At 39.8% G+C, this 27,656-nt stretch overlaps 1 protein-coding gene across 16 annotated transcripts in view; it reads left to right on the forward strand.

Moving 5' to 3' along the window:
* The window catches only part of ART3 (ADP-ribosyltransferase 3 (inactive)), a 205,710-nt gene that overhangs the window by 160,934 nt on the left and 17,120 nt on the right, over positions 1 to 27,656 (forward strand). For 13 of the 16 annotated variants that reach the window (XM_049105055.1, XM_025427715.3, XM_025427635.3 and 10 more), the window contains 2 exons: positions 18,491 to 18,568; positions 24,548 to 25,259. In XM_049105055.1, coding sequence (XP_048961012.1) covers positions 18,491 to 18,568; positions 24,548 to 25,259 — 790 coding nt within the window. Of the gene's footprint in view, positions 1 to 5,930; positions 5,955 to 17,139; positions 17,298 to 17,649; positions 17,674 to 18,490; positions 18,569 to 24,547; positions 25,260 to 27,656 lie in introns of those variants that run through there. The other 3 variants (XM_049105058.1, XM_025427709.3, XM_049105059.1) reach the window with 3 other exon arrangements.

Raw genomic sequence — 27,656 nt, forward strand, 5'->3', positions numbered from 1 at the left:
ATGTGGGAGCTGCCAAATATATAAATCAATTATTAACCAAAGTGAAGAAATACTTAGATAATAATACACTTATACTTGGTGACTTCAATCTAGCTCTTTCTACCCTTGATAGGTCTTCTAAGCACAACATCTCCAAAGAAACGAGAGCTTTAAATGATACAAGGGACCAGATGGATTTCACAGATATCTACAGAGCTTTACATCCAAACTCAACTGAATACACATTCTTCTCAAGTGCACATGGAACTTTCTCCAGAATAGACCACATATTGGGTCACAAATCGGGTCTGAACCGATACCAAAAGATTGGGATCGTCCCCTGCATATTCTCAGACCATAATGCCTTGAAATTAGAACTAAATCACAACAAGAAGTTTGGAAGGACCTCAAACACGTGGAGGTTAAGGACCATCCTGCTAAAAGATGAAAGGGTCAACCAGGAAATTAAGGAAGAATTAAAAAGATTCATGGAAACTAATGAGAATGAAGATACAACCGTTCAAAATCTTCGGGATGCAGCAAAAGCAGTCCTAAGGGGGAAATACATCGCAATACAAGCATCCATTCAAAAACTGGAAAGAACTCAAATACAAAAGCTAACCTTACGCATAAAGGAGCTAGAGAAAAAACAGCAAATAGATCCTACACCCAAGAGAAGAAGGGAGTTAATAAAGATTCGAGCAGAACTCAATGAAATCGAGACCAGAAGAACTGTGGAACAGATCAACAGAACCAGGAGTTGGTTCTTTGAAAGAATTAATAAGATAGATAAACCATTAGCCAGCCTTATTAGAAAGAAGAGAGAGAAGACTCAAATTAATAAAATCATGAATGAGAAAGGAGAGATCACTACCAACACCAAGGAAATACAAACGATTTTAAAAACATATTATGAACAGCTATACACCAATAAATTAAGCAATCTAGAAGAAATGGACGCATTCCTGGAAAGCCACAAACTACCAAAACTGGAACAGGAAGAAATAGAAAACCTGAACAGGCCAATAACCAGGGAGGAAATTGAAGCAGTCATCAAAAACCTCCCAAGACACAAGAGTCCAGGGCCAGATGGCTTCCCAGGGGAATTCTATCAAACATCTAAAGAAGAAACAATACCTATTCTACTAAAGCTGTTCTGAAAGATAGAAAGGGATGGAATACTTCCAAACCGTTTTATGAGGCCAGCATCATCCTAATTCTGAAACCAGACAAAGACCCCACCAAAAAGGATAATTATAGACCAATATCCCTGATGAACACAGATGCAAAAATTCTCACCAAGATAGTAGCCAATAGTATCCAACAGTACATTAAGATTATTCACCATGACCAAGTGGGATTTATCCCCGGGACGCAAGGCTGGTTCAACACTTGTAAAACAATCAACATGATAGATCATATCAACAAGAGAAAAAACAAGAACCACATGATCCTCTCAATAGATGCAGAGAAAACATTTGACAATATATAGCATCCATTCCTGATCAAAACTCTTCAGAGTGGAGGGATAGAAGGAACATTCCTCAGCATCTTAAAAGCCATCTACAAAAAGCCCACAGCAAATATCATTCTCAATGGGGAACACTGGGAGCCTTTCCCCTAAGGTCAGGAACACGACAGGGATGTCCACTCTCACCACTGCTATTCAACATAGTACTGGAAGTCCTAGCTCCAGCAATCAGACAACAAAAAGAAAGAAAAGGCATTCAAATTGGCAAAGAAGAAGTCAAACTCTCCCTCCTTGCAGATGACGTGATACTGTACATAGAAAACCGAAAAGAGGGGATCCCTGGGTGGCACAGCGGTTTGGCGCCTGCCTTTGGCCCAGGGCGCGATCCTGGAGACCCAGGAGCAAGTCCCACATCGGGCTCCCGGTGCATGGAGCCTGCTTCTCCCTCTGCCTATGTCTCTGCCTCTCTCTCTCTCTCTCTCTCTCTCTCTCTCTGTGACTATAATAAAAAAAAAAGAAAAGAAAACCAAAAGACTCCACCTCAAGATTACTAGAACTCACACAGCAATTCGGCAGTATGGCAGGATACACAACCAATGCCCAGAAATCAGTGGCATTTGTATATACTAACAATGAGACTGAAGAAAGAGAAATTAAGGAGTCAATCCCATTTACAGTTGCACCCCAAAGCATAAGATACCTAAGAATAAACCTAACCAAAGAGGTAAAGGATCTATACCCTAAAAACTACAGAACACTTCTGAAAGAAATTGAGGAAGACACAGATGGAAAAATATTCCATGCTCATGGATTGGAAGAATGTCAATGCTACCCGGGGCAATTTACACATTTAATGCAATCTCTATCAAAATACCATGGACTTTCTTCAGAGAGTTGGAACAACTCATCTTAAGATTTGTATGGAATCAGAAAAGACCCTGAATAGCCAGAGGAATATTGAAAAAGAAAACTAGAGCCAGAGGCCTCACAATGCCGGATTTCAAGTTGTACTACAAAGCTGTGATCATCAAGACAGTGTAGTACTGACACAAAAACAGACATTATAGATCAATGGAACAGAATAGAGAACCCAGAAATGGCCCCTCAATTCTATGGTCAACTAATATTTGACAAAGCAGGAAAGATTATCCACTGGAAAAAGGATAGTCTCTTCAATAAATGGTGCTGGGAAAATTGGACAGCCACGTGCAGAAGAATGAAACTAGACCATTCTCTTACACCATACACAAAGATAAACTCAAAATGGGTTTATCTAAAATGGGTTTTAGATAAATGGGTGGTGGAAAGATCTAAATGTGAGACAAGAATCCTTCAAAATCCTAGAGGAGAACACAGGCAACACCCTTTTTGAACTTGGCTACAGCAACCTCTTGCAAGATACATCTAGGAAGGCAAAGGAAACAAAAGCAAAAATGAACTATTGGGACTTAAGATAAAAAGCTTCTGCACAGCAAAAAAAAAAAAAAAAAAAGTCAGCAAAACTAAAAGACAGCCTACAGAATGGGAGAAGATATTTGCAAGTGACCTATCAGACAAAGGGCTAGTATCCAAGATCTATAAAGAACTCTTAGTATTATGCTGAGTGAAATAATAAGTCAATCGGAGAAGGACAAACATTATATGGTCTCATTCATTTGGGGAATATAAAAAACAGTGAAGGGAATAAAGGGGAAAGGAGATAAATGAGTGGGAAATATCAGAAAGGGAGACAGAACATGAGAGACTCCTAACTGGGAAACGAACAAGGGGTGGTAGAAAGGGAGGTGGGCGGGGGGTGGGGGTGACTGGGTGACGGGCACTGAGGGGGCACTTGATGGGATTAGCACTTCGTGTTATACTATATGTTGGCAAATTGAACACCAATAAAAAATAAATTTAAAAAATGTTTAAAAAACTTCTTAAACTCAATAGCAGAGAAACAAGCCAATCATGAAATGGGCAAAAGACATGAACAGAAATTTCAGAGAGGAAGACATAGACATGGCCAACACGCACATGAGATAATGCTCCGCGTCCCTTGCCATCAGGGAAATACAAATCAAAACCACAATGAGATATCACCTCACGACAGTGAGAATGGGGGAAATTAACAAGACAGGAAACAAATGTTGGAGAGGATGTGGAGAAAGGGGAACCCTCTTGCACTGTCGCTGGGAATGTGAACTGGTACAGCCACTCTGGAAAACAGTGCAGAGGTTCCTCAAAGAGTTAAAAATAGAGCTACTCTAGGACCAGCAATTGCACTGCTGGGGATTTACCCCAAAGAAACATGCAGTGAAATGGCAGGACACCTGCACCCCAATGTTTATAGCAACAATGTCCATAATAGCCAAACTGTGGAAGGAGCCTCGGTGTCCATCAAAAGATGAATGGATAAAGAAGCTGTGGTATATGTATACAAATACCCAGCATTTGCTTCACCGTAGATGGTACTGGAGAGTATTATGCTGAGTGAAATAAGTCATTCGGAGAAGGACAAATGTATATGGTCTCATTCATTTGGAGAATATAAAAAATAGTGCAAGGGAATAAAGGGGAAAGGAGAAAAAAATGAGTGGGAAATATCAGAAAGGGTGACAGAACATGAGAGACACCGAAGTCTGGGAAACGTACAAGGGGGGGGGTGGGCGGGGTTGGGGTGACTGGGTGATGGGCACTGAGGGGGGTGCTTGACGGGATGAGCACTGGGTGTTATGCTATATGTTGGCAAATCGAACTCCAATAAAAAATATACAAAAATAAAAAAATAATAAAACCAGAAGAAAAGGAAAAAAAAAAAGACTAAATCCTATTTCCCCTAAAACTTAAGCTTTGCAGTACTCTATGGTCAGTACACTTGGTGTGTGTGGGTGTTTTGTGCTGGTATTCTGGGGGAGGGGCCCGCTTTCTGCTCTCTGACTCTCAGGCACCCTTGCCCTAGTTCAGAAGTACCTGCAGAGGGATCCCTGGGTGGCGCAGCGGTTTGGCACCTGCTTTTGGCCCAGGGTGCGATCCTGGAGACCCGGGATCGAGTCCCACGTCGGGCTCCCGGTGCATGGAGCCTGCTTCTCCCTCTGCCTATGTCTCTGCCTCTCTCTCTCTCTCTGTGTGTGACTATCATAAATAAATTAAAAAATTGAAAAAAAAAAAAGTCCCTGCAGAGCCCAAGGGGGCAAGGCTTGGTGTAAGTGGTGCAAACCTCCGCTGTGGGGCGGTGAAGTCTGTCTGTGCAGCTGGGCAGGAGGAAATGGCATCAGCCCACTCCCTCCTCCTCAGAGAGGAGAGTTTGCACCCTCTGCTGTTGAAGAAGCCCTCACAGAAGAGTGAATAACCTCCCCCTTGTTTGTCCCAGGCTTCTCTCAGAGCCCTCCTTTCACTCTGTATCTAAGCCATCTACCCACCCAGTGGCACTGTGTTCCTGGGTTTTATCTCAGGCCCTCCAGCGGGTTTTCGAAATTCCAAATTTCAGGGACCTTATATTTCAGCAATGATCCTCTGGGGGTAGGTGTCACAGTGCTATGGCTGATGCCAGTTTGTCCCAGAAGGGCAGTTGCACCAATGAGGACTGGCTTGGAGTTCATGGCAAAGAGTAGCAAAAAGCTGATGTCTCCGTTAGCAGCCCTCAGCAGGCACCCACCAGCTCTGTTCCGAGCAGAGGCAGTGGAACCTTTCCAAAATGCACTGCAAGAAGAGGGAACCATCTCTCCTAATGTGACCCAGGGGATCTTCAGACCACGCTGTATTTTCCAGGCCTCCGTCCTGTTTCTTCACAGGAGCACCTCCATACCTGCCAGGCTTCGCCTTTAGTCTTTGAGCTCAGCCATGTGTGAAAACTTGGAATAACCAACCCCTCTTGTTTTCCACATCAGTGGTTTTAGGAAGTGTTTTTCTTGTGTAATGCACTGTACTCTATTCTCTCTTTCTCTCCTCTCTCCCTGATCAGGACTCCTTCCCTTCTGTAGCACTGGCTGTTCTTTTCTCCCCCAAATCACATATCTGTATCTCCTACCTTCCACAATGTGGCCGTTTTCTCTCTTTAGTTGTACAGTTTGTTCTCTTAGTCCTCAGATAGATTTCCTGGTGTTCTGAACGATTTCACATTTATCTAGCTGTATTTGAGGAGAGGCAAGCATAAGGTCCTACGACTCTGGCATCTTAACTCTCTAATCATTCAATTTAAATTACAAACTATATACACTCCCAATTTCCTTTGTAATACTTTTCAGAAAATAGTAGTACTTACTATATTCTAACATACTCATATTATTTGATTATTTTTATTTGATTGCCTCCTGCCACAGGAATGTAAGTTTAACAACGGCAAGATGTTTATTTTGTTCATTCATCTATCCCCAGTACATAAAATGGTTCCTGGAACATTGTGAAGACTCCTGAGACAGTGCGCAGATAGCACCTCTAGTCTTTCTGAGAAAGATACCTGTTTGTCCAGGGGCTTTGGCCTGAGCTTCTGGTTTGGCACACATAAAGGGGCCTCAAAACAGAGGTACTGTTTTTTTTTTTAATTTTTTTAATTTATTTATGATAGTCACACAGAGAGAGAGAGAGAATCAGAGACATAGGCAGAGGGAGAAGCAGGCTCCATGCACCAGGAGCCCGACGTGGGATTCGATCCCAGGTCTCCTGGATTGCGCCCTGGGCCAAAGGCAGGCGCTAAACCGCTGCGCCACCCAGGGATCCCTCTGCAGGTGTACTTCTGAACTAGGGCAAGGGTGCCTGAGAGTCAGAGAGCAGAAAGCAGGCCCCTCCCCCAGAATACCAGCACAAAGCACCTCTCTGTGCTCTCCTGCCTTGCTCCAGCTTGCCAGTATCGTCCAGAAAGGAGCTTACACCATTCTCTGGTGCTCTGATTTTTGCGGTTGCTGCCAGGGGACACCTCTACATTGCCTGGGTTTGGTGGTAGCAGTTCCTAGGTTCCATGGGACTGTAACCAACAGAATTCTTGTAGCTACCACTCCCAGCTTCTGCCCCAAGAACTAACACAGCAAGAGGCAATAGATCCAGGAACTCAGTCTTTCTGTGAGAAAGGCTTGTTAGTTTATTGTCATAGTTGCAGCCTAAGGGGCAGGCTTCTATCACACACACATCTGAAGGATAAAACCTCCCCTGACACTTCAGAAGATAGGCACTATCTTTTATGCTCTCCCTCTGCCACACGCTAGAGTGCCATCATCCCTCAGAGGGGAGTTCTGATACATGTCTGGTGCCCCAGTTTTTATATCTGGTACCTGGTTTCAGCAGCTGTCACCTCAGGGAATACCCTCTAATCACTTGGCTCTGGTGGCTAGGAGCACTGGCATTCCTGGGTCTCTTGGGACTGTAACAGTCAGGATTCTTGGCAGGTACCAATCCCAGGACACTGTATAGGCCAGACTGAAATACATTCCTCATCTTTTTATGAAAGAAACCTACTTGCTAGTCCTGGAACTTCAGCCTAAAGGGCAAACTTTAGGTTTTGCATACCTTTAGAGGTTATACAGATGCTCTCAGTGAATGTAGGTTAAGGAATGCCATGTTTGCACTCTTCCTCACCTTACCACAGCTCACTATTACCTCCCAGAAAGGAGCTCAGACACTTTTTTTTGTTGTTGTTGTTGTTTGTTTGTTTATTTATTTATTTATTTATTTATTTATTTATTTATTTATTTATGATAGTCACACAGAGAGAGAGAGAGAGGCAGAGACACAGGCAGAGGGAGAAGCAGGCTCCATGCACCGGGAGCCTGATGTGGGATTCGATCCCGGGTCTCCAGGATCGCGCCCTGGGCCAAAGGCAGGCGCCAAACCGCTGCGCCACCCAGGGATCCCAGGAGCTCAGACACTTTTCTGGAGCCCCAGTTTTGTGACTGATGCCCAGGAGACACTTCCAGATCACCTGGCTCTAGGGGCTAGTAGGACTTATGCTTGTGGTCCCGCAGGACTGTATATATTTGCATTTCTTAAAGGTTTTTGCTTGAGGATCTGCCTTTCACCCAGTCCAAATCCAGATCCTAACTTTTAGGGACACTGATTAGTCTTGACATACTCTCAATTACAGGGACCAATTAAAAATTAATATGTTGCTTGTATAATTACAAAGATTTGAGAGACAACCAAGAGCAAGAGCAGTGTTGAACAATAAGTTTTATCTTCGCAAGGCCAATCCTTCAAGACAGACAGTTGTTCGATCTAAGGCATAGAAACCAATGTAGACAGTCAAGCAAAATGAAGAAACAGGAGAATATGTTCCAAATAAAGGCAGAAAATAAAGGCAGAAAACCCCAGGAAAAAGACCTTACTGAAATGGAGGCAAGTAATTTACCTGGTAAATAGTTCAAAGTAGTGGTCTTAAAAATGCTTACCAAACTTGGGAAAATTTGGATGAACACAGAACTTCAACAAAGAGAATTTTAAAAGATCAAGATAGATTAAGGAACTTACTGGACAACCTCAAGTTGTTTATAGGGTCCCAGAAAGAGAAGAAAGGTACAGAAAATTAATTTGAAGGAATAATGACTGAAAACTTCCCTAAATGAGGAAAGAAGCAGACTTGCAGATCCAGGAAGTCCAGAGGATTCCAAATAAGATGAAACCAAAGAGACCCAAACCTAGACCTATTATAATTAAATAATTATAATTAAAATGTCAAAAGTTAAGGGGAAGGAGAGACTCTTAAAATCAACAAGAGGAAAAAAGTTGTTACCATGCAAGGGAACCCAAATAGTCTATGAGCATATTTTTTAGCAGAAACCTTGGAAGCCAGAAGGGAGTGACACAATGTATTCAAAGTGCTGGGAGAAAAAACAATGCCAAGAACACGCTGCCCAGCAAAGCTATCAACCAGAATTGAAGGAGAGATAAAGAGTTTTCCAGACAAGCAAAAACTAAAGGAGTTCATCACCAGTAAACTGGTCTTAAATATTAAAGGGATTTGTTAAGTTGAAAAGAAATCTAAACAGTAACAAGAAAACATATGAAAAAAATATATCCCAGTGGTAAAGGTAAATATTTACTAAAGGGATTATGTTAATAACGTAAAGCTAGTATGAGGTTTGAAAACCAAATATACAAAATAATATAAAAATATAACTACAGGGATCCCTGGGTGGCGCAGCGGTTTGGTGCCTGCCTTTGGCCCAGAGCGCGATCCTGGAGACCCGGGATCGAATCCCACGTCGGGCTCCCGGTGCATGGAGCCTGCTTCTCCCTCTGCCTGTGTCTCTGCCTCATTCTCTCTCTCTCTCTGTGACTATCACAAATAAATAAAAATTAAAAAAAATATATAACTACAATAATTAGTTAAGGGATACATATGAAAAGATGCATAATGTAATATCAGAAACAAGACATTGGAGAGTAAGAATGTAGACTCTAAAATGCATTCAAACTTGAGTTGTCATCAACTTAAAATAGACATAAATTTTTATATGTAGGCTTCATGATAACCACAAAGCAAAAACCAGTAGTAGGTGCACAGGAGATAATGAGAAAGGCATCTTAAGCATACCATTAAGGAAAGTCATCAAACCACAGTGGAAAAGAACAAGAGAAGAAGAAAGGAACAGAAGAAGTATGAAACAGCCAGAAAGCAAATAACAAAATGGCAGTAATAAGTCTACACCTATCAATAATTTTTTGAATGTAAATGGACTAAATTCTCCAATCAGAAGATGTAGGGTGGCTAAATGGATAAAACAAGACCCATCTATATGTTGACAAACATAAAGGCACACAGAGACTGAAAATTAAGAGGTAGAAAAAGATATTCCATGCAAATGGAAACCAAAAGAGAGCTGGGGTAGATATACTTATATCAGACAAAATGGACTTTCAAACAAAGGCTGTAATAAGAGACAAAAAAAGGGTATTACATAATGATAAAGGGATCAGTTTAACAAGACAATATAACATTGTTATATGCACCCAAAGTAGAAACACCTAAATACTTAACACACCTATAGAGAGAATTAGCAGCACAATAATAGTAGGGGACTTGAACACCTCCTTTCTTACATCAATAGATCAGACAGCAAAACCTAGGGAAACATTAACCTTAAATGACACATTTGACCAGAGAGACATAACAGGTATATATAGAATGTACCATCCAAAAGCAACAGAATACACATTCTTCTCCAGTGTACATGAAACATACTCTAGAATAGATCAAGTCTTAACAAATCTAAGAAGATTGAAATTCTATCACTCTTCTTTTCCAAACCCAATGGTTTGAAACAGGAAATCAATTACAAAAAGAAAACTGAAAATTTAAAAATATGTGGAGATTAAACAGCATGCTACTAAACAGGCAGAGTGGGTCAATGAATTCAAAAGTGAAATAGAGGGATCCCTGGGTGGCACAGCGGTTTGGCGCCTGCCTTTGGTCCAGGGCGCGATCCTGGAGACCTGGGATCGAATCCCACATCGGGCTCCCGGTGCATGGAGCCTGCTTCTCCCTCTGCCTGTGTCTCTGCCTCTCTCTCTCTCTCTCTCTCTGTGACTATCATAAATAAGTTGAAAAAAAAAATAAATATTTTTTAAAAAGTGAAATAGAAAAAATACCTGAGACAAAGGAAAATGCAACATATCAAAGCTTATAGGATACAGCAAAAAGAGTTCTAAGAAGTACATAGCAATAAATGCCTACCTCAGAAACAAACATCTCAAACAATCTAACCTGATACCTCAGGAGACTAGAAAAAAAAAAAATAAAGCCCAAAGTTAGTAGAAGGAAGGAAATAAAAATCTGAGCAGAATAAATGACATAGAGACAAAAAGACAATAGAGAAGATCAGTGAGGGCACCTGGGTGGCTCAGTGGTTGAGCATTTGCCTTTGGCTCCGATCTGGGATCGGAGTCCCGCATCAGGGGGATTGCTTCTCTCTTCCTGTGTCTCTGCCTCTCTCTCTCTGTCTCTCGTGAATAAATAAAATCTTAAAAAAAATCAATGAAACCAAGAGCTGGTTCTTAGAAATTATAAACAAAATTGCCAAATCTTTGGCTAAAACTCACCAAGAAAAAAAAGAGGACTTAAATACAGAATGACAGAGGAGTCATTACAACTAATACTACAGAAATACACAGTATCATAAGAGACTATGAACAATTATACACTGACACATTGGACCACCTAGAAAAATGGATAAATTCCTAGAAATATAAAACCTTTCCAAACTGGGGGACCTGGGTAGCTCAGTGGTTGAGCATTGTGATCCAGGGTCCTGGGATTGAGTCCTGCATGGGGCTTCCCACAGGCAGTCTGTTTCTTCCTCTGCCTGTGTCTCTGCCTCTCTCTCTCTGTCTCTCATGAAGAAATAAATAAAATCTTTGAAAAACAAAAACCTTTCCAAACTGAGTCAGGAAGAGAAAAAAAAAAACTGAACAGATCGATTACTTAGTAAGGAGATTGAAGCAATGATTTAAAACCTCCCAACAAAATTCCAGGACCAAATAACTTCACTGATGAATTCTACCAAAGAAGAATTAATATTGGGGCAGCCCCAGTGGCGCAGCGGTTTAGCACCTCCTGCTAAAGGAGGCAAGGATGTGATTCTGAAAGAATCTGGAGTGTGATTCTGGAGACCCAGGATCGAGTCCCACATCGGGCTTCCTGCATGGAGCCCGCTTCTCCCTCTGCCTGTGTCTCTGCCTCTCTCTTCGCTCCCTCTGAATGAATAAATAAATAAATCTTTAAAAAAAAAAAGAAGAAGAATTAATATCAATAATTCTCAAACTCTTCAAAAAATAAAAGAGAACATTCCAAACTCATTTTATGAGGCCAGCATCAGCCTGATATCAAAACCAGACAAGAAAAGACAATGACAGAGAAAAGAAAACTACAGACCATACCTCAGAGATGTAAGGATGATTCAACATTTATAAATCAATCAGTGTGACACACATTAACAAAATGAAGGGGAAAATCATATTATCATTTAAATAGATGTAAAAAAGACGTGACAAAATTCAATATCCATTCATAATAAAAACTTGCAATAAAGTGAGTATAGAGGGAACATCCCTCAACATAATGAAGGCCATTTATGAACAGCCCACAGCTAACCTTACAAAGCAAGGGGCAATCCTCTTGGATCCCCTCCATTCTTGGGAGCTTTGCGCTCTCAATAATCTCTGCTTTACTTTCACTCAGTTGGGAAAAAAACAACAGCAGCAAATAAGACAAGGATGCTCATTCCTTTTTTTTTTTTTTTTTTAAAGATTTATTCATTTATGTGAGAGAGAACATGCATGAGCAGTGTGGGGGCAGAGGGAGAGGGAGACAAGCAGACTCCGCACTAAGTGCAGAGCTCAGTGTAGGGCTTGATCCCAGGACCCTGAAATCATGACCTGAGCTGAAACCAAGGGTCAGGCATTTAACTGACTGAGCCACCCAAGTCCCCCAAGGATGCCCACTCTTGTCATTTTTATTCAACATAATGTTGAAGTCTTAAACACAGTCAAGAAAAATATAAAAGACATCAAATTGGAGAGAAAGAAGGAAGATTATCACTCTGAAGATGACATATTTTATATATAGCAAACCTTAAAGACTCCTCCTAAAAACGGTTAAAACTAGTAAATTCAGTAAAATTATAGAATATAGATTCAGTATACAGAGGGGTGCCTTGGTGGCTGAGTCAGTCAAGCATCCAACTCTTGATTCTGGCTCAGGTCATGATATTAGGATCCTGGGTTCCAGCCTCGAGTTGGGCTCTGTGCTCAGAGAGGAGTGTGCTTTAGGGTTTCTCTCCTCTTCCCTTTGCCCCTCCACCTGCCCAGTCTTGCTCTTTAAAAAAAAAAAAAAAAATGTCTTTCAAAGTCAATATATAGAAAAATATGTTGCATTTCTACACACCAATAACAAACTATCAAAGAAAAATTAAGGGGGCACCTGGGTGGCTCAGTTGGTTAAGTTTTGGCTCTGTCATGATGTCAGGGTTGTGAGATGGAGCCCTGCATCCGATCAGGCTCTGCACTCAGTGGGGAGTCTGCGATTCTCTCTTCTCTCCCTCAGCCCCTCCCCCACTCACATTTTTTTTCTCTTTCTCTCAAATCTTTTAAAAAAGGAAAAATTAAGAAAATAATCCCCATATGCAGTTGCATTAAAATGAGTAGAATAAGGGGATCCCTGGGTGGCTCAGCGGTTTGGTGCCTGCCTTCGGCCCGGGGCGTGATCCTGGAGACCCGGGATGGAGTCCATGTTGGACTCCTTGCATGGAGCCTGCTTCTCCCTCTGCCTGTGTCCCTGCCCCTCTCTCTCTCTCTCTCTCTCTCATGAATAAATGAATAAAAATCTTAAAAAAAAAAAAGGAGTTGAATACTAGGAATATAACCAAGGAGGAGAATGACTTCTCAGTACAGACTGGGATGGATGCTCATGGATTGGAAGAATTCAAATGTTGAAATGTCCATACTATCCATAGCAATCTATAGATTCAAGGCAACCTTTATCAAAATTCCAATGACATTTTTCACAGAAATAGAACAAGCAATTTTAAAATTTGGGTAGAACCACAAAAGACCCCAGATAGCCTAAGCAGTCTTGAGAAAGAACAACAAAGTATGAGGCTCCCTGTTTTCAGACCATATTACAAAACTATAGTAATCAAACTAGTATGGTATCGGCATAAAATAAAACAGACAACGGGGGCACCTAGATGGCTCAGTTACTTGAGCATCCAACTCTTGATCTCAGCTCAGGTCTTGATCTCAGGATCATGAGTTCAAGTCTCACATTGAGCTCCATGCTGGATGTGGAGCCTACTTAAAAAACAACTGGGACACCTCAGTCGTTGTTGGTGGCTCAATGTCATTTAAGTGACTGCCTCTGGCTCAGGTCATGATCCTGGGATCCTGGAATTGAGCCTCATGTCGAGCACCCTGCTCATCAGAGTCTGCTTCTATTCTCCTTCTCATCCTCCCCCCCTGCTCTTGCTTGCTGTCTCTCTCTCTCCGAAATGAATAAATAAATCTTTAAGAAAACAGTAAAAACCAAAAACCAGACACACAGATCAGTGGAACAGAATAGAGATCCCAGAAATAAATATGTATATGGTAATTTAATTTAGACGAAGGCACCAAGAATATACAATGGGAGAAGGACAATCTCTTTAATAAATGGTGTTGGGAAAACTGGACAGCAACATGCAAAAGAATGAAACTGGATCACATTCTTAGGTCATACACAAAAATTAGCTCAAAATGGATTAAAAATTTGAATTAAAACATGAAACTTTAAAAACTGGAAGAAAACACAAGGAGTAATCTCCTTGTCATCAATCTTGGCAGTAATTTTTGGATTTGACACCAAAAACAAAGGCAACAAAAACAAAAATAAACAATTGGAATTATATCAAACTAAAAAGTTCCTGCAAGCAAAGGAAACCAGTAACAAAATGAAAAGGCAGCCTTACTGAATGGGAGAAAAATATTTGTAAATCATATATCTGAGAAGGAGTTAATATCCAAAATATGTGAAGAACTCCTATAACTCAATAGTAAAAAAAATAAACCAATTTTAAAAATGAACAGAGACTCTGAATAGACATTTTTCCAAAGAAGGCATACAGAAGGTTAATGGGGATGTGAAAAGATCTTCAAAGTCCCTAATCAGGGAAATGCAAGTGAAAACCACAGTAAGCTATTACATCACTCCTGTTAGAATGGCTATTATAAAAAAGAACAAAGGGGTTGTTGGCCTGCAAGGGGAAAAATACCAAGCGTAAGGATGTGGAAAAGGGGACCTTTGTACCCTGTTGGTGGTAGTATATATTGGAGAAACCACTATGGAAAAAATAGAACTACCGCAGCCCAGGTGGCTCAGCGGTTTAGTGCCGCCTTCAGCCCAGGGCTTGATCCTGGAGACCAGGGAGTCCCACATTGGGCTCCCTGCATGGAGCCTGCTTCTCCTTCTGTCTGTGTCTCTGCCTCTCTCTGTGTGTCTCTCATGAATAAATAAAATCTTAAAAAAAAAAAAAAAAAAAAAAAGAACTACCGTATAATCCCACAGTTTCACTTCTGGGTATTTATATGAAGAAAACACTTAAATGACATTACAACATTATTTATGGTAGCCAAGATATGAAAACAACTTAAGTGTCCATCATAAACAAAATGTGTGTGTGTGTATGTGTGTGTATACACACACGTATACATATATATAAATAAAATGGAATATTATCAGCCAAAAAAGGATGAAACCATGCCATTTGTGAGAACATGGATAGACCTTGAGGGCAGTATGGTAAATGAAATACGTCAAAAACAAAAACATCTTATGATCTCAATTATATGTGGAATCTTTAAAAATTTTTTTTTGAAATGCAACTCATGGATACAGAGAACAGATCAGTGGTTGCTGTAGTTGGAGGTTCAGAGGGGTGAGTAAAATGGGTAAAGGGAGTCAAAAGATAGAAATTTTCAGTTATAAAATAAATATCATTGGGATATCAGGTACAACATAGTGATTGTAGGTAATAAAACCACATTGCATATTTGAAAGTTAAGAGAGTGAGTCTTAAAAGTTATCGCACACAAAAACTTGTATGGTGACAAATGTTAACTAGATTTATTATGGTGATCATTTTGTAAGATATAAATATCAAAACATTATATTGTACACCAGAATCTGATATGTTGTATGTTAATTATGCCTCAATTTTTAAAAATTAAAAACTGAAGTAAAACAAATGGAGCAAAAGTATATTGAAAATAAATAAGCTCAGACTTACCTTGAACTTCATGCGGTGTTTGTTACATGCTTTTTGGTAGATTTCATCTTGTGTGAAACATAGACAAATCTGGTAGGTTTTAGTGCCAAAGACAGGAAAATCCCGCTGCCCAATTCACTATAGGCTCACACGCCTGAGACTTAAAAGAAGGTCAGTGTGAACATAATACCTGAAAATATGGGCAAGCCCTCTTTTTTCTTTCTGACCAAACTTTTTCTTTTTAATGATGCTATTGCTGGGAGTCTATTTAGTATGTTAAGTTGTATCTTAAACTGCTTAGCCAGCGAGGTTGGAAGGAAGTTAGAGGTTTTGAAGGCTGAAGATTAGAGATGGATTTGTAAAACTGGGTGTACTTTAATATTTAAAATACTTAGTTGAGTAAAAATGTATGTATATATCTACATATACAGAGGAAAATACACAGAAGCATATAGTTTGGTGAATTTTCATAAACTGAATATATCAGTATAATCAACACTCAGAACCAAACCAGAACCTGAATAGCATCCCAGATACTCTCCTTGTCCCCCTTCCAGTTATTATATCCTACTCAGAGTAACCAGTATTCTGACTCTAATGCTATATATGTGTTTTGTTTGATTTTGTTCATGATATATGAATTAAATCATGCAGTATATACATGTCCTCTTCTTTTGCTCAAAAATATTTTAAGATTTATCCACATTTCTTATATATGGTTAGAGTTTATTAGTGCTACACAAAATTCCATTGTATGAATATAACAATGTATCCATTCTGTCCTTAGGCATTTGGATGGTTTCCATTTGGGGGCTAATATACATTGTGTATCATCGAAATATTAATGTACTTTGATACATAAATATTAATGTACTTTGAGCATAAATTTCCTACGACATTTCACAGTTTTTTATCTATAGTGGGGCGGTGGTGTTGTGCGAAGCCCTGAACCACCTGGACTGTGCCGTGCAGCAGTTTGGGCTGGACAAATCTGTTTTTGACAAGGAGATTCAGATGCTGCTCACAGCTATGGAAGATAAAAGCCCCCACCTGACCATTTCCCACCTACTCTGGATCAACAGAGTACAGGATCAGGGGTGTGCTTACCTGATGGGGAACATCTCAAGTAATCTCACAAAGGCTTCTCAATGGTCACAGTGAGCCTTACTTCTCCTAGCACACCCTGTCCTGTAGACTGTAATACACGGTGGTGGGGGTTGTGATTTCAGGCCTGTCGCTTTACAGTGTCCTAGTGATATGACTGTGTATGTACCATTGTGCCTAAGCCCCCAGCCCCACCTTTAAAATTCCCATCTTACCTTGCAGTAGTTAGAGGAACACATTAAATGGATAAATACTCTGGGGGAAAAAAAAGTTTCACAGTTTTTTATCCATAGTGAACTCTTAAGTATTCTTCAATGTTGCAATCTATGTATTTACTCTGTGTACCTTACTCAAATGAGAGCTGTAGTTGCAGGTATTATGAAATCCTTCCCTTCTTAATGTCCTCACTGGACTTTTTCTAAAACTCAGATTTTTAACATCTATTTTGGTTAAGTATGCATAGTGATACGTTTTATCAGATCGTGAGTGCTTTTTATTGCTGTTTTACTTGCTTTTGCATCCCAGCAGCTGGCACAGTACCTGAAAAATAGTATGCTGGTTGAGTGAATGGTGATAGTCATCATCATTGCCAGAGATTAACACAGCAAGTCACCTTAGCTATGTGAACCATCTAGTTAGGGTAAAGTCTTTGCTTTACTTTGACATCTCAGAGTCAAAGGGTTAGGAATGGGAGGTGATCACTCTCTAAGAAGCTTATGACAGGGCTCAGAATTGAACACGCTGTGTGTTAGAGGGAATTGCTGTGGCTTTACAAGCCTCTTGGAGATTTCATGTGTTAACAGCAGTGATTCCAAAGCATGGTGTGGGGGCCAGATATAAATAGCAGAACACAAATGGGGTAATGTGCCACTGCCAAGCTACTGCTGGGGGTGTTTATAAAAAGAAAAGCATTCCCTTCTCAGCTCTCACTGTCAACAACCTCTCATCCTGAAGACACGCTTACCACAACTGAGAGAGTGGGGGGACAGTTTGAGACCTAGCATCACTTAAACCTCCTCCACAGGCAGAAAAGCCAGGTAAACATTTTGACTTATTTACACTCAGACTACGGAAGTAAAGAATTTACAGAAAACCCTGATTCAGAGCTTGCTTGGCAATTACTGCCTCGTGATAGTTCTCTGTCAAGTATTACATTTCAAATCTTTTTTAGAAAGTAAAGTTTAACACAAAAGTAGCATTGTAGTTGTATATTTTAGTATCTCTAGTGAAAGAAACTGCTGAGTAAAGATGGGAATGTGGGGCCCGAAAGGGAACTCTTCCTTTGCACTGTGCTGTCCCAAAAGGGAACTCTTCCTTTGCACTGTGCTGTTCATTCTTATTTGCAGATGCCAGAATATGATGATTGGTAGGATAAAGTAGATTTCAGTTCCAGTAATGTCAACTTTGTTGTAGGTATGTGGAAGGAACCAACCTTTAGTTGAATCTGTTAATGGCTGTGGGACAGCTTCAGCTCTTGAGGGCCTCTTAACCTCCTTTCAGTCTCCTAAATATTGGGACAAGTATTGGACCTTTGTCCAATAGAGTCGTATAATCTTATTAGAATTACTGCCTACCCAATTTTTTCTTATTTTCATTCCTGCCATCAGAAATGTATGCAAGACACTTGTTTTATACTTGGGCTTCTCTTGAATGTGAATATTTGGGGGATGGAGCACCTTTGGTTAACCCTCTGGTTAGAACCACTGCTGGTCTCATCATTCCCTCCATCCTATCCAGATGGGTGTGACTTAGTTTGTAAAAAAAAGATAAAAGAATGAATTATGTGCATGGACAATAATTACTGAAGAATTTCTGGAAACTGGGAGCTAGGAGACCACCAGTCTGAAATGGTTGGTTTTTAATTTGTGTTATTTTATGTGTATGCTGAGGAGAAATTTAGAGATAGAAGGAAAATGTGATTCCCAGTGACTCTCTGTGGTGGGAGGGACAACATGGCTGGAGGAGAATGGAATTGGACAGATTGAATCTTGAGCAATTTGCTGAAGTTCTCTGAGCTTTTGTTTCCCTATCTGTAGTATGAGGATGTTAGATTACCAGATAAAATCTAATGGCCCTTCCAGCCATTGGAAATTTATTGATAATCACTTCCTGACCATCATGATACCCACTCTCATTCTGAATGAAAATACATATAGTGTGTCATCCTGCTCTACTTCCCTAAACTACTTTTTTAAGACTGCTAAATTGGAATTTCCTCATTTTAATTTAGAAGAGAAAAATGAAGACAGGACATTTTGTTATGGTCACCATGCTGCTGGCAGCTATGATTCTAATGGACATTTTCCAGGTAATGTTGGGAATGGGAAGTATGTAGTCATTGGAATGGGAACTCTTGATATAATGTTGCCTGAGGCATCTGTGTGGGTTGATGTTGGAAATGAGAGCAGATAAAATAGACTAGGTAAATTAGTTTTATAGAAGTAGTTTTTATCTTTTCATTTTACACTTTAGAGACAGGCTAACTGTAGAAAGTTGAAAAGATTAAAATTAAGCAAACAAAGGAAAGTAAAAATCATCCACAGTCCCTCCACTCAGAGGGAAAGACTTAATGTTAGTGTATAGTTTCCTTGGCTTTTTTCTGTGTCTGTGTGTGTGTGTGTGTGTGTGCAATTTAGAAAAATGGGTTCACACTGTCCAAAGTATTTTTTTTACTTTGCTTTTTAAGTTACTTCTGTACCATAAATGTCTCTATCTTTAAGTATTCTTAAAATACGTATTTTATCCAAATAATACAACACTGCAGTGTTCGGTATGTGTATTTTATTGAACTATATAATGACCATCTTCTCATATCCAGTGTTTTTTTTTTCTGATAAAACTTTTATGATTTTATTTTTTATGATTGAATCTTTAAACTTTGTGACATATTTTTATGTAAAATATGAGCCAGGTGTCTCATTTGATTTCTTTCCCCACAATGTTAAGTGTCACTTCACTACTGAATATTTGTCCACTGATTTGAAGTGCCTTCTTTGAAATATGTTAAGTTCTTAAAATTGTATTTTTGAATTTAATATTCTGACCCCTTGTCTGTGGAATCATTGCATATTCTGTTGCCTGTACTATAGTATGATTTTTTAAAAAGATTTTATTTATTCACAAGAGACACAGAGAGAGGCAGAGACACAAGCAGAGGGAGAAGCAGGCTCCCCATGGGAAGCCTGATAACAAGACTCGATCCCAAGAGCCTGGGATCGTGACCTCAGCCAAAGGCAGACACTCAACCACTGAGCCACCCAGGCATCCCTGCAGTATGATTTTTAAAAATGAGGTATAGTTCACATGTCATAAAGAAAAAATCACCATTTTATATAATTCAGTGGTTTTCATAAATTGACTGTGTTGTACAACCATCACCACTATTCGTTACAGAACATTCCCATCACCCCCAAAAGAAGCCCTGTAGCTATCAGCAGTCAGTCCCAATTCCCTCTTCCCTGCATCCCATGCAACCATTTTTTTAAAGAGATTTTATTTATTTATTCATGAGAAACACAGAGAGGCAGAGACACGGGCAGAGGGAGAAGTAGGAAGCCCTATGTGGGACTCGATCCCAGAACCCCAGGATCATGCCCTGAGCCAAAGGCAGATACTCAACCACTGAGCCACCCAGGCGTCCCTCCCCTACCAACCATTAATCTACTTCCTGTTTCAATGGATTTGTGTATTCTAGATATTTCACTTGAATGGAACCATACCGTATCTGACCCTTTGTGTGGCTTCTTTCACTTAGTGTATTGTTTACAAGGTTCAACCATGTTGTAGCATATACTAGTACTTCATTACTTATTAGAGCTGAATAATATTCCATTATATGGTTATGCCACATTTTATTTATCCATTTATTAATTTTCTTCAAAGATTTTATTTGAGAGAGAGAGAAAGAGCATGAGCAGGAGGCAGGCAGAGGGAGAAAGGAAGCAGACTTCCTGCTGAGCAGGGAGCTTGATGCAGGGTTCAATCCCAGGACCCCTAGATCATGACCAGAGCAGACTGAGGCAGATACTAAACCGACTGAGCCACCCAGGCACCCCTATCCATTTATAGATTGATGGACATTTGGATTCTCACTTTTTTTTTTTAAAGGAATGAATAATCCTGCTCTGAACTTTCATGTACAGATTATTATGTGAACATGTTTTCAGTTCTCTTGGGTATATACCTAATTTCTGTTATGTGGTAACTTTATGTTTTAATATTGGAGGAACTTCCAAACTGTATTCCACAGGGGCTGCGCCATTTTATATTCGCACCAGCAATGTACGAGGGTTTAGTTTCTCTACATCCTCGCCAACAATTACCTTCCATTTTTCCCCTTATGATTATAGCCATTGTAATGGGTGTGAAGTGATATCTCATTGTGGTTTTGATATGCATTTTTACATTATGCATATCAAAGTCTTTTGTAACATAATTTTCATGTGTGTTCTTTGAATGTTCCATTATTTGTTTAACCAATTTATTTTCATGAACATTCAGATAATTTCACATTTTTTGGTTATATTTTTGTAATAAATTTTTAATAATTAAATTTCTTTAGCATTGGCTTTTGTTTCAGTGGATAAAACAGAGGATGAAAATATAAGCAGTGTTTTCCCCTAGCCTTTTGGACAGTCCCTAAATATCCATTCAGTTTTCCCTGAATGGTGGCGGCATTTGTGAACTTTTTCACTGCTCAAGGCACTCACTGTACAGAACACACAATCAGCTGTGGCTTTGGGCCAGAAAGACTGAATGCCTAAAATTAGACTGGTGGAGACTGGTTAGAGGCATAGGGAAAAGATAGGAATATGCTGGATAGGATATGATGTGACTGTGATACGATGTGACTCAGATATGATGTGAGGAATGTGGGAGGTGGTTTCAGAGTGTTACGTCATATAATACCTTGAAGTCTGGAAGATGAATCAGGTATCATTGGCCAAGATACACCATGGTACATTCTGTGCTGCAGAGGAAAGTGCATTTCTTGGCTAGGAAATGACAATGATTTAATCTCCTGAAGCTCAGATTCCCATTTCAGGAAACTGACCTACAGACCCAGGAGTTCAGGGGTCTCAGTGACTTCCCCAGCAGAATATTCTGTGACTGGTAGTAAAGATAGTTTCTCATGCTGGCACAGTTTCTTCATTTGTAGAATGATGTTACGAACTGTCTGTCCAAGCTTTCGTAATAGTTGTTAGGAGGAGAAAATTAGTCTTTTGGAAGTGCTACATAAATCTCAATGAACTTTATCATTGGACATTTTGTTTAAGAAGATAGACTCTGGGGCCAGATTGCCTGTCTTCAAATCTTGATTTCAGACAAGTTACTTAGTCTGTCTTAGTTTGCTCATCCTTAAAAAAAGGGACTAATATTACTTACCACACAGAGTTGCCATGAGGATTAAATGAATTCATTAATATATAGAAACACTTAGCACTTAGCATACAGAAGACACCCTGGAGAACTTTGTTAGTTCTCAGTGATGCAATGGCCACAAGAGGGTGACTGAGAAGAAGATACCTAGGAAAACTAAAAAATGAATAGATGATGGTGTGTAAGGACCAGGTTGTTGATAGCTGTTGTAGGCAGTAGGATAATAAGTTTGGTCTTAGACTATTAACAGTTGATAAGTTTGGTCTAAGACTATTAACAGTTGAAAAGTCTTTGTGCAATTCAAATGAACTTAGTAAGTAGACAGTTGATGATACAGGTCTGGCACTTACAAGGACAGGTCAGAGGTATTTAGATAATTGATCCTATGGACATGTATATAATTGCCTAAGGGCAGAGTTGAAAGTTAAAAAATAAGAAGCCTTGAGAAACTCCACCACTTAATGGCCAGGAGAGTATGTTGCATCTTCAAAGGAACCTAAGAGATGTTCCCCTTAGCGAGAGCTGTTTGAGTGGAGGAATGTATGTCGGAAGCTGATTGGAGAGGATTGAATAGGAGTAGAAATGAAATGGAGATAGGAAGGTGGATGTTTCTTTCAAGAAGGTTTTGAGGGGGAGAAGAAAGGAAGCAGATAGTTATCCTGGGATACTTACTTTGCTTTTTTAAGTTGATTTTCTCTCTCTCCCTGCTTCTCTCTCCCTGCCACACACAATGTCACTCACACACACACACTTTTTAAGAATCATTCATGCAGGGGAAAAAACAATCATTCACACAGAGGCTGGAACTCTACCAGCTTCTGGCTAATAATTTATAGTTTCCAGCTGAGGTCTCCTGCTTAGGTAGCAGTTTAGGCAGCCAATGTACAATTACAAGTATAAAATAGTGGAAAGAGAAAGCAGTGAAGGCATTGTCCTTTTATTTGTAGAAACCCTTAAATGGTGTCCCAGGGCAGATTTGCTCATACTGTGTTTTCATCCATAGGCCAGAGTAGAGGGTTCTTATTTTATAGGATTTCTATTCCTTTAGTGCCTACAGTTCTTGGTCAGCCCACTTGAAAGAATGAGGCAGACCAGACTAAGAGTGGTGGACAGCAAAGCAAAGTTTATTGAGTGATAGTACAAAGCTCCTGAAAAAGGAGGAGAGACCCAAGAGGGTTGTCACCAGAGTTTCTAAGTCTGGAAGCTTATATGAGCTTGTTAGCCGCTGTTTTAATGTGATTGATCCTCCCAGTGCCTGTCATCCAATCAGGTTTTTATCATCTATTATGTGTGGAAGGGTGGCCAGCTCCTTCCAGGGTGCTGTAAAATCCTTTTAAGGGTAGTTTTCTTTGGGGTGGAGGGAGAGGCTTGTCCCTGCCTGCCTTTCTTCTGACTATCCTTCATTAATTTATTTCACTTGAATATTTTGTTTGGAATTCAAAAGGTAAATGTGACACAGATCTTGCTCTTGAGGAGCTTACAGTATAATACATGCATTCCTATCGTGGAATAATGAAGATAACCACAGCATGTTGAAGGCTTAATAGGTGGTAGGCAGTGTGGGTAAGGGCTTTGCATATATTCATTTTATCATTAGTTCTTTACAATAGTCCTGCAATTAAGATATTATTTCCTGTATCCTTATTTTTAGATGAAAAAAATTGAAGCTCAGAAATGTAAAGTAACTTTCTCATATCTAATTAGTATCTAGTTATGGAATTCGAACCCAGATCTGTCTGGCTCCAAGCTAATGCTGATTATATATTACACAACCATATGTATATGTATAATATATATATATATATATATAATTTAAAGATACATTAGGCCTTTCTCGTTGTATGTAACAGAAACAAAACTCAAACTAGTTCAGGCAAATAGGGAATTTATTGATTCTTATGACTGAGGTAGAATATAGTCTTCAGGTACAGCTAGACCCATGGCCTTAACTAATGTCATCAGCGCCTTGTCTCTTGTCTCTCTCCCTTTCAGCTCTGCAAACCTTCCTTTGTTGGCTTTGTTTACAGATAGGATTCTCCATGGAACTAAAAGGACAACTGTTGGCTGCCCCAAGCCAATATTACTGTCAGAGCTTATGGTTGTAGAGGAAGAAAGCCTTATTTCTCTCCCCTGGGAGAGCTCTTGTTTTTAAACCTGCATCACTGGGGCACCTGGGTGGCTCAGTCAGCATCTGATTCTTGATTTCAGCTCAGGTCATGATCTCAGAGTTGTTAGATTGAGCCCTGCATGGGGCTCTCTCCTCTCCCAAGTGTGGAGCCTGCCTAAGATTCTTTTTCTCCCTCTCCCTATACCCCTCTTTCCCCACCTCCATCCCTGCTCACATGCTCTCTTGCACTTGCTCTCTCTCCACTCAAAAAAGCCCTGTGTCATTGCTTTTCATTGCAGTGGATGGTGCAGAATCAGTACCCAAACCACATGGACAAGGGTGGGGGGATCCTCAAAGAAAAAGAAATAATACTTACCATTACGTATTTATCATGTACAATATTTCACAGGATATTTCAGATTCATTGAGCAGTCTTAAGGGGTTGAAAAAATTAGATAAGAATATTGTTCAGAGTTCCAGGACTGCCACCCATTTCTTCAATTTCATGCTCCTTTCCTCTGCACCATAAAGTTCACATGAATGAGTTACAGTCATAATCATTCCCATACTTCTCACTGCTAACATTTGCTATTCCATACAAAAAGGTCACAGCTGAGAAAAGTTATCAGTAACAGTGGAATATACTTCCTACATAAAAATCATGTCCAAAGTTGGTTCTAAGCAAGGAAGAGTTTCTAGGCAGGGCATGAGAGGGTGGGGACAGTAAGGGAGAGAAAATGATATATACCAAATATCTTATTTCAAGAGTATTAATAATTTCCTTTTCCTTTTCTTTTCAAGATGAAGGCTGAAATGTTAAACATGGCAGATAATGCATTTGATGATGAATACCTGAAATGCACTGACAGGATGGAAGTCAAATATGTTCCCCAACTGCTGAAGGAGGAGAAAGCAAGCCATCAACTCTTGAAGAACGTGTGGGAAAATGCAGAAGCCAAATGGAAAGCCCAGAAGACTCACATCTTTCTCCCTATGAGTTTTAAAGATAACCATGGAATAGCACTGATGGCATATGTTTCTGAAGCTCAAAGACAGACTCCTTTTTACCATATGTTCAGTGAAGCTGTGAAGACGGCAGGCCTATCTCGAAAAGATTATATCTATGACTTCCAGTTCAAAGCTTTTCATTTTTATCTGACAAAAGCCCTTCAGTTGCTGAGACGACCTTGTGAGGACAGTTATAAAAATGCGGTGTATAGTATAAGCCAGGATACCTCATTTGCATTTGGAGGGCTAAATCAAGCCAGATTTGGCCATTTCACCTTGGCATATTCAGTCAAACCTCACGCTGCTGATGACCAACACATTCTGTTAACCATCCACACGTGCTTTGGTGTTGCCATTGAAAATTTTTTTGATAAAGAAAGTGAAAAAATTATTTTAATACCTCTGAATGAGATTTTTAATGTGTCGCAGGATGGGGCCAGCAATAACTTTATCCTTCAAAGCACAAACAAGACCTGCAGCCATTATGAGTGTGCATTTCTAGGTGGTAAGTATCTCTGTTCTGTCTCTGCTTATCTGAAGGGAAGGAGTGGAATCCTTAGCCCCAGGGAAAGGTCAGGAAAGAAACTGACAGATGTTTGAAAGAAAAAACATTGATGATGTTAGCTCCCTTCATATCATTTAGGGTTTTTTTTTCCTGTAATTTAATTTTGTCAGAATAATACATTTATAGCATTTTGGAACATTAAAGAAAGAAAATACTATAAGGCAGTGTTCTCAACTGGGCAATTTTGCCCTGCAAGGTCATTTGGCAGTAACTAGAATTTATAACTGTCACAGTTGTACTTAGTTGCCATGACTAGTCTCTAATGGGTAGAGGCCAAGGACACTGCTAAACAAAAGGCACAGAAACAGCCCCCACAACAAAGAAGTACCTGGCCCATAACTTTACTTATAAGGCTTACAATGAAAAATAGCAACTCCCTGCCCAACTGCTCTCTATCCTCAATTTTCACTCCTCAGTGGCATTCATTTTTAGTTTTTCAGCTAGTTTTTAGTAACATGCTTCAGCATGTTATTTCTTGATTTGAAATTTTTAGATGTCATCAGTTATATCATCAGTAACTCAGACTCTTTTGTCTCTCTGTTCCACCAGTCTTAGCATGTTGGGTTTATTGATTCATGTTTGCAGTGTGACTATTGGAGCTGCAGGTATCAATCCATGTTCAAGAAAAAGGGAAGTAGCATGGCAACTATATCTATTTGATCAGGAAAGTAAAAGCTTTCCCAGAAACTCCTAGTAGATTTCTGATTACATATCATTGATCAGAACTTGATAATCTATAGCTTGAAGAAGAAAGCTTGAAAAGGGGGTAATTAGCTTGTCCAACCTCTCTAGTGTAGACAAGGAGAAGGGAGTTAGAAATAGCTGTCATGTCAGTAAACCAAATCTACCTGATAACCACCACCCTATGTTCTTCCTTAGTATTTGTGCATCTCCACCTTCTCAATCTCCCAGTGTAATAACGACTGGTACCTTTTTATTTATTTATTTTTTAAGATTTTATTTATTTATTAGAGAGAGCATGAGCAGGGGTAAGGGGCAGAGGGAGAGGGAGCAGCAGACTTCCCACTGAGGAGGGAGCCTGATGTGGGGCTCCATCCCAGGACCCTAGGATCATGACCTTGAGCCAAAGGCAGACGCTTAACTGACTGAGCCACCCAGGTACCCCAAGACTGGTACCTTTTTAAATATCTCTTTTACGCCAGGATTATTAGTTATATGAGTTTTCTGTTTCCTTAGGTTTTTTTTATATCCCGTCAATAATTCATCCCCAAATCCTGAGAAATATAAATCTCCTCTTAGTACATTTAGACATATCAGATACTCTCTTTTTCTTCTTCTTCTTCTTTTTTTTTTTTTTTTTTTTTGTTAACAGAATAGACTCCTTCTGAATTCCCCCATCATACTGCTCTATGATATACTTTATAGGCCAGCTGAATATCCTAAAATCTCTCCTCACAACTGTAGAAACTTTCTTTTGTTTCTTCCCTGTGAAGAATCCACTATATCTTGAATTTTCTTCTCTTTCTTGAATTATTCCTTTGTTTGGCAGGGATAATGGGTTCTCTAAAAGTTTTTTTGAGAAAAGAGACATCGAGGGAAATTTTTAAGACTTTGCATGTCTGAAAGATCTACTTGTAGGCTTGAATAATAGTTTACATAGATTCGTATTTTTGTTTTAGAAATAATTTTCCTTGGAATTTTGGAGATATTCCTCCATCGTCTTCTGATTTCTGATGCTGCTGTTGAAGAAAAATGTGAAGCCATTCTGATTACTAAAACTTTGAATTAGACCTTACGTTTTCCTCTGGGTGGTTTTAGAATTTTTCTTTATCCCCAACGTTCTGAAATGATATGATATTGTGGCTTGGTGTATATGAGTGAAAGAATACCAAAACCCTTCCCCTTCTTCCTATGAAAATGGCCTCTTGTTGATCTTCTAGCACTGTCTCTCTATAAATCTACTGAAGGTAGTTTCCTTGTACCTGAGCTATCATTTTGGGAGCTAACGAACAGCCCTGGATTGCTATGAGGACTTGTGTTGAAGGGATATATCTGATGCTGCCCTTCTGCTAAATAGTGTGCTGTGTTCCTTGCCTTGCATTCCTCTGCAAAACTGAGTAAACTGGTGAGAGAAGAACCTTTTTGGGTCTTATGAATGTGACTGTCTAACTGAACCCAAAACCAGAGCTGCTGTTGAAGCAGAGTGGGTATTGCAATATGACCTCAGAAGTGGGATAGACTTTTAGACCTTGACTCATTATAACCAAGGCACTATGAGATTAAAAAGAACAGATAGAGAAATGCTGGCGAGACACCATGCCTGGGTGGGGGGCTGATCCACTTATGATTTAGTGGCAGAAGTGTTGTGGCAGCAGC

This window comes from Canis lupus, chromosome 32, assembly GCF_003254725.2.
Source record: "Canis lupus dingo isolate Sandy chromosome 32, ASM325472v2, whole genome shotgun sequence".
In the NCBI taxonomy this organism is placed as follows: Eukaryota; Metazoa; Chordata; class Mammalia; order Carnivora; family Canidae; genus Canis; species Canis lupus.